This window comes from Strix uralensis, chromosome 3, assembly GCF_047716275.1.
Source record: "Strix uralensis isolate ZFMK-TIS-50842 chromosome 3, bStrUra1, whole genome shotgun sequence".
NCBI lineage: Eukaryota > Metazoa > Chordata > Aves > Strigiformes > Strigidae > Strix > Strix uralensis.
In genome coordinates this window covers 36,063,869-36,075,989 of record NC_133974.1, presented here as the reverse complement: position 1 = coordinate 36,075,989, position 12,121 = coordinate 36,063,869, and the positions used below count along the sequence as shown (strand labels likewise).

The 12,121-nt window shown below is 40.8% G+C and overlaps 1 protein-coding gene across 3 annotated transcripts in view; it reads right to left on the bottom strand.

Annotated features, from left to right (window-relative positions):
* SENP6 (SUMO specific peptidase 6) overlaps positions 1-10,926 on the bottom strand; it is an 83,033-nt gene extending 72,107 nt beyond the window's left edge. For 2 of the 3 annotated variants that reach the window (XM_074861895.1, XM_074861896.1), the window contains exon 1: positions 10,680-10,926. In XM_074861895.1, the coding sequence (XP_074717996.1) occupies positions 10,680-10,731 (52 nt within the window). In that variant the 5' untranslated portion in view covers positions 10,732-10,926. The remainder of the gene's footprint in view (positions 1-10,679) is intronic. The other variant, XM_074861897.1, reaches the window with a different exon arrangement.
* Between the last annotated feature and the right edge of the window lie 1,195 nt (positions 10,927-12,121).

The window sequence follows — 12,121 nt, the reverse complement described above, 5'->3', positions numbered from 1 at the left end:
AGATAAGCAAAACTCAGCAGGAAACCTTACAGTATATTATGCATCTGCTTTGCACACTTCTGATTTCAGACTTCGTTATGCACCGTGGGATCCATCTTCATTAAAAAAGCTGAGGTTGTGCAACTGAGAATATAGCAGCACTAAACAAACAGCAATCTATTTTTAGAAAGTGCTGAAACGCTGTTACATACAGAATAAGATTAATAACCTGGCCTAACTACCTGGAAATTAGGCAACCAACACTCTGAGAACGTTTCCAGGTTAGCTCCAATAATTGGAACATCAGGTTGAAATAAAGCACTGTATCTACATACCAAAAGGAAAAAGAAAGAAAAATCAAGAATTTGTATTATTTAACACTTTTGGATTAATCCTGCAAACTTTCAAAGACTATGTCAGATCTATCCCCTCTATAAAAACATACAGAAATTGAAGTCCAGAAAGGTTCCATGACTTCAACAAGAAAATAACTTGCAGATGTAAGATAGAAGAAGAAACTCTAAAATGTAATTAAAGCAGAAAAAAGCAAAACACTTCTTTGATGTTGTCAATTGTTCAAAATTCACCTGAAATGGACAGCAAAAAAAGCACACATAAAGAAAACACTCAACCACCAAGAAAACCTCAACAATTTGGTCAAAAGAAAAAGGCACATCTCAGAAAAATCTGAGTAGGGAAAGGATGAAAGGAGGATGAAAGAGTTAGTTAAACTCTAAACTGTGAGAAAAATTTGCATTTGCCTTTCTGTAAAGGCCAAAGACCTGTTTTTTTTCCCTAATCTTCATGACACTGGCAAGCTTTCATACCCATATGAGAAGGCAGTCAGCTGGATTAGATTGCTGATATGGCTGAAAAGTAATACAGACTAGCTCCACCAACACTTCCCCCTCCCAGGATTAGTTTTCTGTCAATTTAGTTCCTTCAGCCAACTCGCCATGAAGCCAGAGAAGTGCCAGCATTAACTCAAGCAAAGCTGTGAGCGTGCTGGTCTCTGGGAGGGGTAGCAGGACTGTGGCTCTGAGCAGCACAGAGCAATTAGGTAGGCCTGGCTGTGTTGTAAATTGCTGGCACAATTACTTGCAGGCCATACAGTATGGTCCCACACATGAGGACTGCTAAGAGTTAGAAAATGACCCTGCAAATGCACATACAGTTAAAAATCAAGTAAATCATGTCTGTTTATTTAAAAAAAAAATATATCAGAGAAATGCAACACATACAGGCAACAGCCTCCTGCTCACAGTAGATACACTACATACTTCAACTCCCTTTCCAATTAGAGATCATCAATGCAGTGAGGCACGATGCGATGTAACTACATTACTGCGTTAAAAACACAGAAATCTTCGTTATGGAAGTATCAAACTTCACTAGACCTAACAACAATGAGTATAAGGAACACCGACAACTGCTAAGTACATCACAGTATGCTAATATTCACTAAGCAGGTTTTATTTTTAAAAAGCTAAAAAATAACTTCAACATCCCTGGAAAAACAAACATTTTCTCAGTAATCACTTGTAAAGGCAGTGAAGATAAGGAAGTGCTATCGATCAACTAATTTTTAATATAACAAAATAACACATGCCAGCTTGTTAAATGCACCCAGTTATGAATCTACTTTTCAAGAAATAACACTCAAAAGACATCTGAAGCAAAACATCCAACTTCTTAAGAGACCATCCTGCAGCTAGAGATGAGTTTCAGACACCTTCATCCAAACATGAAACTCATGCTTACATTGATCTATCAGTTCTTTTTTTATCACAGGGCACAGAGTAAGTCTGTCTTTCAAGTAAGAAGCAGTGCCTTTTCCATCTAACAAGGGCTTTGCTAGATGAAAAAGAACTTCTTTACTACATTAATGACAAATTACTTTTTTTTTGTGGTATTCATCAGGTAAAGATTTAGCCACAATGTATTTGCCTTATGGCAGAACTATTAATATCAGCTAAAGGTTTACTGCCCCACTGTGCCAGGTATATGCAATCATAATAACCTGGACCAGAGTAGTCCAGAAGTTCACTTTTGAAAGTTTATTCCCAAATGTAAAGAATCCTTAAATTGCCTCCTGAGCAGTAAGCCTTGGTAGAAATAAAGTTACAATGGACTCTAGTAAGTGTTTCTAGAAGAAGTGAGCCTCAGAAATTGCAACGGCAATTGTAAATATGAAACCTAACATCTGCATAGTTCAAATTCTCATCTAATGGGCTCTTGAATAATCTTTCTGTTAGACTGTCGTATTAAATTCTGTCATCAGCAGGATATTCATATTCTGCTAAATGAGCCATAAAAATTGGACATGCCAAACAAACACAACATTATATCCTACTACATTAATAAAAATACATCAGTAGAATGAATTTTAGTACAAGGAAAACAACGGCATGGCACTGGATAAAAACATTCTCATGAAAATAACAAAATATTTTTGCAGCTGTTTCTTACAGACATAAATTTCTAGGATTACGTAATATTAATCATGTCATATAGTATTATGTTTTACCATACCAGCAAAATATTATTGGTATTTATCATTCCTAAAACATCATTGTGGCAAGTCTTATTTACAAAAACCTCAAACAAACAAACAGGGAGACTTTGCTCCAGCTACAGCTTATATGGTCTGAAAGCAAACAAACAAAAACCCAGGAAGGCTGTTCTTCATTTATAATTATTCACATTCAGACAGAAAAAGATATCCCAAATTCAGTGTCTTTCACTCCAAGTTATTCTTTCATAGGAATTACTGGGACATGTATTCAGAAATGTTTCCTTGCCTCATGCACCACTTAACAGCACTTGCCCGTTAACAAAAACTTTTTACAGGCCCGCTGATCAACCTGGGAAGAATAACCACAGCTGGTTAATTTATTCCCTCCAGTCTCCAGCCTTCACCATAAACTTGTTCTGCGCAGAAGTTAACCTGCTATTTAAAATAATTGAACTTCCCTGGGCAGAATAAAGCTGCTGTTACACAAAAGTATTTATTCTAAAGTTTAAGTTATGTATTCTACCTGAATCTGACTTAATAGCTCACCAGAGAGATGAAAGGGGGAATATCCTACTCCTCTCACATGCAGAGTCTGTCTGATCTCCCCAATCCCAAACCATTGTCCTTCCTCTCCCACTTACCCTTCAGTGAGCAAATTCAACAGAGGTTTGGCAAAGCGCCAATCTGGCAAGACACTACACAGCAAGTTCAGTCTCTCTAGCAATAAACTGGTAAATCTCAGGGGTGGTGGACAGTAGGAGACACACGAGGCTGGAATCGGGGCGGGGGGGGGGGGGGGCGCAAAGGGGAAAGAAGTAGACCTCTCCCTTTCCGCCACCTGCAGCAGTGAGCCCTAAGCAGCACAGCTGCAACACATAACTCCATCTAATCAGTTAATAATGTTCAGTTAGTCCCTATGCCCAAAGCAGTAAATAATTTTAAGCCTTACAAAGAGAACCAATAAATAGTTGGCACACAGCTTTACATTCAAAATGGAGTCGCAGCATGATAAGATAAAAGCAGCAACGTCACAGTTCACTGCTTTAGGCAATCCATACACCCAATTTATCATTACCCTGTACAAGACAACAGCATCACACCTAAATCATTTTACTATTCTTTGGACAGTTTATTTTGAAAGCATTATTTTCAAATTTGATATCCATGCTGCAAATTGCTGGTGTACATTAACTACAAGACATCAGTACTCATTAATTTACTACAACCCTTTTAATAACTATCCTCATATATTAGAACATAATTCCTTCCACAGATTATTTAGAAAAAGTTATTCAAACAACAGCATTGCCAAAATGCTATTTAACTCGTAGCAGACATTACACCATAAATAAAAAACCAAAACAACTTCTCAAAAGTTATTTGCTCTTAATCATTCCTGTTAGCTACAGTACCCAAATAACTATTAGCTATTCTGTATTCTGATTTATATTAGACTGTAATTCAGAGACTGAATTCCATTTGGCACAATCCCCAGTTCTGTGCAGGGAGACTACACCATACAAGAAAATTAAATAAGTTTTCAGTATTTTTACGACATTCTGTTGAAAGCACTCAAAAGACATCTCACAAATGTGTCTATGTACTAATGAACTACTAAGCTCTACTTATAACATGTTAGTAGTTCTCAAAAAAAAAGCTTCCAACCTAAACGTGTCACTGAATTAGGCAGTGATTTAATGATTAAAAATACATCATTTGATTTTAACTCATTATTTAAGAACTGGTTCTCTTTTCCACATTTCCTAAAGGAACTGAAATTTTGTAGCCTCAGCAGCAGAATGAAAAACTTTTTTTATCTTATATTTGTGAAGGATCAGGGCAATAAAGATTGCCCGGCAATTCCTGCATCATAACATCCATCAACACAGGCTGCTGGGCACCCACTATGGAAGTGCTATTACTCCTGTGAACAGGACATTCGTAAGCAACTGAGTTGGCCAACACAAGACACCAACTTCGGCTTCACCACAGCTTAAGATCAGCTTCACCTGAAAATACTACACATGCTAGGCTGCTGAACACAGTATGAGACATTTTAACAACAAATGCTTTAAAGAATTAAATGTGTAAGATAAAATTACCACCAGTTTTAATTCTATATAATAAGTACTATTTTTACTAGTGCTTTAATTTTCTTATTTTTAAGCAAGAAGTAATCAAGTACAGAGCATCAGACAGATTTCAGCCTATGTAAGAATATCCCCACCTTAAAAAAAGCCCTCCAAACTGAAACCAAATAGGTTCTAAAACATGGGCCAAAAGAAAGGAACTCTCCAAATCTGCTTCCCCCCCCTCCAACACACAACACCCCCCCCACACACACACCCCCTACACACACACACCCCCCACACCCCCCCCCCCCAACACACAGAGTGCTGTGTGCTGTGTACTGAGGCCCTTAGCTGCCCTGACCCCCCCAGGGCTCAGCCACTACATGTACTAACATCAGCAGCAAAGTCATGCTGAGGCAAGGCTGAAACCTTTGCTTCAGGGACACTAATTCTAACTTCTCCATTTTATGGAAGTGGGCAAGTTTCACAAAATTTCTAGCTATTTACCTGTGAGATCTCTACTCCTCTGCAAATGAAAGGGTTTAATAGCTATTAGTGGGAAGGGAGGAGACAAAATTATGAGATGACTCAAAAACCCCTCATATTCTTATAAAGCAATATTTAAAAATAGTGAGCTTGGCGATTAGTCTTACATTATAGGGCCTGCCACAACACAAAACACCCTGACACCTCTCAGTTACCTCAACTAAGAGACACAGCTAAAACTCTATAGAAAAAGTGAAATCTGATACTGCACTGAAATCCACACATAGTCTTCCACAAACAACAGCAATAAAAGCCAAAGTTGTTGAAACCATTACAATAAATAATCCATTATGTTTTATCCTTGTACATAAAACAAGAAGCAAAAGACTAAAATATCCAAATAGGCTTATCATAAAAGTATCTGTGCTAGCAAGACGTTAGCAAAATGTTGGTTTATGCTTGCTATCAAGCCACATAGTGATGTTATTACTTATGTTATTACTACTACTTGTGTATTTAGACTTACACAAAAAAAGACTGCAAGGACCCTTTTAGGAACATTCTCAATGGGGGGGGGGTGGGGGGGTGGGGGGGTGTGTGCCACTAAAAACCAGTAGAATTTCTTTACTTTTTCTGAGGAAAGAGTAGCGCTTTCCTACCAAATCCAAGAGCCAGAAAATAATGAATGAAGTATCCCACACAATATAGTTACTCTTACACCTGAAGCTTCTATGTCCCACTTCGTGCAAAATTATTATAGCAGCAGCTACTTAGGGAAAAACTACCAAATAATAAATGCCCCCAAAATAAAAACCAGAAAATTGCACACAGGTGCTTTCCAATTCAGAAAGCAGAGGACAAGCCTGGGCTCCTGGAATCCTACATTTCAAAATTAAAAAGAAGGTGATGATGATGAAGAGGACTTGAGCACAGGCTATTATTTTAGAATGCACTACCAAGCGTATTACAACATATGTTACAGAACATTAATAAATGAAATTTATTTTTAATATCTTTCTACGTGCCTTAAGAAGCAGTCTGTCTTTCTTAATATTTCATGCCACCTATCACCCAAGTTAGATTGGCACATACAAAAAATAAGACAGCAATAAAACAGGTTCAACTTGGCTTTGCTGAAAAATAGTTCTCAAAAAGTGGGTTTCATTCCTATTTCAATCCATCTGTCATTGAAGTCAATAAGAAGGTTTCTTATTCTTAGAACCACTGGAAAGGACACATGAACAAAGGTCTGAGAAGACAATACGCAGTACTTGAAAGAAATTCTGAATGGGTCAGAGGACTGGGAGACATAACAAGCCATGGAAGAGTCACAAACTTCCCCTTCCAGATAGAAAACTACTCTCAAGAAAAACAGGAGAAAGGAACAGAACATGTCTGGACACTGATGGGACTGATGCAAACCAGAGAACAATTCAACACCATAAAGGAGGAGTTTGGGTCATGATAAAGACACAGAAAAAGGTGAATGATACCCGGAACATCCCTTCCCCTTTTCAAGCTAATACTTATCTCCACTAGGTCAGTGTCAGAGACAATTACAACAATTAAGAATTAAATTTCACTGTTAAGAGAAAAATAAAGAGAAGAGTCATAGCAGGTAGAAAATTTTCACATATTCTATCTGAATATAAACTCCACTCTGCCCTACTAATTTGTATTACTCCGGTCAGAGATTTCTCAATATGATGAAAAAGAAAGCAAGAAAGGCTGATCCCCACTTCAAATGACAACTCTACGTCTATACACTAATATATAAATGCTGTGTGTTTCTGTACCACTCCAGAACCTCAGCTACCATTAAGATAATACACAGGTCTCCAACCCTTGCTTTAGTGAAGACAATTCTTTACATGTGAGCTGAATGAAAATGAAAACAATCTTCTAGAGTCCCCTGGCAGACAACTTTGAAGCTTCTTCTGCTGCTGCTAATGGTCCACATAGTTTTCTCTATTGTTGTTAGGAAACCTGTAGCCAAAAAAATGGAATGGAAATTGAGCAAATTCCTGTTGTGACTACATTGAAATCTCTCAGCAGCTCTGAAGGTAGGGGCTGGCAACATTACTTAGAATGGAGGTTCTCAAAAAGAAACTTCAATATCGGTTCTCAGTATCCTACTGTAACCACCATGAGACTGAAAAAAGAAAAAGAGGAAGGAATGAAACATTTCTCCTTTCTTCTGGAAAATACATGCATTTAGGAATACTTTAAAGTTTGCCTGCTATCTACTACACAAACATAGAGAAACTTTAAATTTAAAGCTGGAAAAGAGAAATTACAATTTCCTTACAACTCAGTAATATCCAAGGAGGCAGAATATAACAAGAGTTCCCACAATTTTTCTCCAGGGGTAATGATCAACAGTACTCTCTATTCCTACATGTTGAACATTCCCCTGTTCTAAATCCAAACAGATTTGCCTATCAATGCTTTATATTTGAGGTGTGACTATCAATTGAAAAACACAGGAACTCCCGCAGATGAAATCTCTAATCACTAAATTTCTAGTCTTCCAAATCAGGAAAGAATTCCCATGCAACAGGACTACTTTGTTAGTGTGAATTTCTGCATATTCTGCCCATAACTTTGAAACCTTACTGTAAGAAAGTAAATTCAGAAAACAAGGGAAAAGTTTTACTAATTCCACTTGCAAACTAGCTTAAATAACAAAAATAAGGTACTTTCCACAATTCTGAATTCTAACAGTCCTGATATTTCAAGAAAAGTAAACACACAGGACATGTATATCAATGCATATGATGTGTATCAAGTATTAGCACTGCTCCAGAATGATAACAAATGAAGCTTTAAAGAGTCAAACATTATAGTTTTAGGGATCTTTTTCACTTTTCCATAAAGTAGTCTATACAACACAGCATAAAAAATGATGACACATTAGATACGCAAACTGGACAAAAACCATGTACTAGTATGAATCACTGTCCAAGAACAGCATTACCAGAAAGGCAACAGATAAATCACTCAAGGAATACCCTTCCAGAAAGACCATTTTGTTTTTATTGGAGAATAAAATAATAAAAATATTAAAAGGAAGCACTTTAACAGCAGAATGACAGCCATATTTCTTCATAGTAACATCTGTTATACCAAATGAGAGAAAAGCAGTATCTTATGGGACATGTGGAATCAAACCCAAAATTCTGAACAACTATCATACTTAAAAGCACTTAATTTCAACTGTATGTTTATCTTAAGTCTGACTGATAGTTAACATAAGTGTGACAGCACCAGAAGTTTTTGTGTACATATATGTACACACACATACATATATAGGTACATAATTAAACAGCACAGTTTCCATTAGACTGAGTTCAATTAGTGATAGACCTAACATCCATCTGGCATATAATTCACTTGTTTTGCCCATTAATGGCAGGGACGGACAGAGAAGTCATCCTCCTCCTCCCCTCCACCAGCCTCTAATGTAACACATCCAAATACATGAAGTAAACATTTTTGGTTGTTGCTTACACAGACTTCAGCAGAGTCCATGAAACATATACACTCAGACTAGTTATAGATATAACTCCAGGCTCATGTATTAATCATCATCTTGCAACAGAAGTTGCCATATTTCCTACTTTATACACTTTCATCCCCATTTTTGACCACGTTATTACACTTGTTTCACAAGTCTGGCACTCTCGTGCTTGTCTAGCCTTTCGATAATGATAGAACCACCATTAGGTTGATCTAATGTGCTGCTGTACATTTCCAGATTACAGATTGCCAAAAAACCCACACATACATATATTCTGTGCCTTTACTTTTCCTGTAAAGTCAACATCCCTAATAAGAACCTCTCAAATAACATCTGAAAACCTTCTTCTTCCTTTGCTTCAAATCAGTACGAAGTTTACCAGCTCTTACTAGAACTGCTACAGTACTATCATCCCTTGGGTCACCCTCAGAAATTTTCTGTCACCACCACTACATTAGATTTTCTTCACACGTGTGTGCACACTCACACACTCTTAGGGTTTCTATCACATCACCGGTCCTAAAATCAACACGTCCCCAAATAATGAGGAAACACAAAACCAGCTGATAACTCAGTTCACCACTAGTGGAATACTGAAGCTTGGAATGGGGATCCTATCCAGTGTCATGTTGGTCCTGCTGTTGGAAAGAGATCTCATGAGTAAAAAACGTGTGGGTGTTGCATATGAAATCTGTCTTTTCTTAGCCACCTGTCCAACCAGCAAGAAGCCAAGGTGCACACAGAAGACAGTGACTAGTCATCACCCTGACACTTTTATTTGTCTGCATAAACCTCAGTATATTCTGTGGAGAGAGTTCAGGAAAAAATGGTGCGTCTGCGTCTCACCACCAAACACTTTAAAGGTAGAAGAGAGGCAATGTGACAGCTGTTATTAACCAGAAAGAGTTTCTGAACATCAGAATTTCAGATTAATTATTCAAAACAACAAGCAGTATTTTGTTCACACAGTACTTTTGTTCCAGAACATCTAGTAATAAAAACCAAAACCCAACAGTCTGCAGCAAGAGAAAAATCTGCAAGAGGTATATTCTGTATAACATAGGTACTACAAAATCTCCAATGCTAAACTTATCCCTGACTTGAAAAACTCTACTTCTGAGGAGTAATTTATTTCATTAATATATATTTTTCTTTGTTATCGTCATGGTAATTTAGCAGAATTTAGCAGACTATTGGCCTGTGTCATCAGGATATGTGCTTATAGCAATTTCACAAGACTACAATAGCAGATTTTTTTTTAAATCGGTGAAACGTTAAAGGCTCAACAGTTAAAAGATATTCGAATTTTAGGAGACTTTGCATTATAATTAAGCGCTTTACAGTGACAAAAAAACCCCCACCAAACCCGTACATCAAAAAAAAGTACTCAAGGCTTTACAAACGCTAAAGGTTTCTTTCGGTTGCAGCTGGTGGATTCATCATCACCTTCGTATCACAAATGTAAGAATGATCCCCCTCCCAAAATTCACCTCAGCCCCAAACCTTTAAAGTAGCATTTCAGAAGCAGACGAGACTCATTTTATGGTGGGGGGAAAGGGTACGGGCTAGGCCGGACCCTGGGAGCTGAGTAAGGGCAGGGAAATGCAGCGAGAAGGCGGCACAGCAATCCTCGCTTCCCCTCCTCACCTAGCGCTAACCTTGCCCGGCCGCCCACCAGCCCACCGCCCCTCCGAGAGAGGATTCCTCCCGCCGCAAAACCGGCCCTGCTGCACCAAGCCCAGGCTGCTCTCACCGCTCTGCCCCTACAAAGAAAACACTGCACTTCCAAAGCCTCAGAAAATTAAAAGCAAGACAGAAAGAAAATTAAAAGAAGAAATCAAATCGCCCTCACTAACCCCTCCCTCAAAAGCAGGTCCCTTTTGACCAAATCAAACCACCCCTCACGGCACCCACCCTTCCCCCACCACGAAGCCACCTCTCATTGTCGCCGTCCCCCAAAGGGGACCCATTCCCCCCCCCCCCCCCCCCCGATGCACACACACGCCCGCCTCCCCCATTCCCCAGTCTGTACCGTGCCCCTTACTGGTTGCCAGAAGGGAAACGCAGCCCATGGGCCACATTCCGCCCCTCTCAGCCATGCACGCACCTTCCAGAAACAAGCTGTCTCTGCAGCCGCCGCCGCCGCCGCCACCGGCCATCTTCCTGCTGCCGAGCCTCGCTCCCTCACTCCATCGCCCAGAGAGGCGGCGGGGCCTGGCCCTTCCCCCGGCCTGCGCGCTCCGCCGCCCACCCCCACTGCGGAAGGCTGGGTGACCCGCAGCGGCGGCGGCGCCGCCGAGGCCCGGCCCTCTCCCGCTCCGCGCTCCGCGCGCACGGCGGCCCGGGCCGCGCTGCCTTCCGGCCGCCGTGCAGGAGGAAGCGGCGGCAGCGCGCCCGCTCCTCCCTCAGCGTGGCCGCCGCCGGCAGCCCCCCGAGCGGTTGCCAGCCGGGCCTGGCCCAGCAGCCGCCGATGGCGCCCGGCGGGGCGCGCGGGCCTGGCCGGCACTCCGCCGGAGGCGCCTCCGAGCGCACGGGGAGGACGAGGAAAGGGTGCGCGCCGCGCTGCCACCCCTCTCCTCCATGAACGGCGCGGCGGGGCCTCGCCAGCGCTTCCCTGCCGAGACCCCCGGCTCGCCCGCACCCGCAGCGGGGGCCGCCGGCTTCCCCGGCCCCTAGACGATAAAATGGCCGCAGCAGGGCTGCGCCCGATAATGCCTCGGGCTCTCCCGCTCCCCCCGAGATCAGCTCGGAGGCAGCGGCTGTTGAGAGGTGAGGAGGTGGATCGGACTGTTTAAAATGAATGAACTTGCAGGCGTGCGGGACTCCATTGCGCAGGACTGGGGCCCGCTGGTCTCGCCTCCCTCACGCTAGGGCAGAGGCCCCCAAAGGGCTAATGAATTCTTATCAATCGTTAAATCTTCTGTGGCCTAATCAAGGCGTATTTAAATCCAAAAGTTGGATTCTGCAAAACGTGCAGCGTTGCCAAGCCAACTACACAGAAATTGCAAGTCATGGCCTCAGGTATACTTCGAAAATTAAAAAATCCCTCTTTAGCATGTAAGGTTTTACATTTTAAAATGCTTTCTTGTGAAGCCTAAGTACTGAAACCATACATCCTTTAAAAACTCTAAGGTAAATTATGACAGTCTTAGGGAAAAACAGATACTCCTTTCTTGAACAGGTTCCTTCATCTGGAACTTTACAGACCCCACTTCTACTGCAGAATCGAGACATTTTTATGTCTCATTTAAAGCACCTAGTTTCTAAAATGACTAATCCCTGAAAAGTGAGCTTCCAAGAGTACTTGAACTTAAGAGTTTGTAGACTAAAGTCCTAAATTAGGTAAATTCAAGTACTTAGTGCATATGAAAATAAAATTCTTTGTTCTCCTTTGTCTATTACATTTGTTATTTTCATTCCCGTTATTGTCACCAACCATATTCATAAACCGATGTGTTTAAAAATACTTTAGATGTGAGTGTCCTGTTTTTACACAAGCAAGAGGTAAAAGCAGCAGAGAAGAACACAGAGCTGGCCTGGGAGAAGACA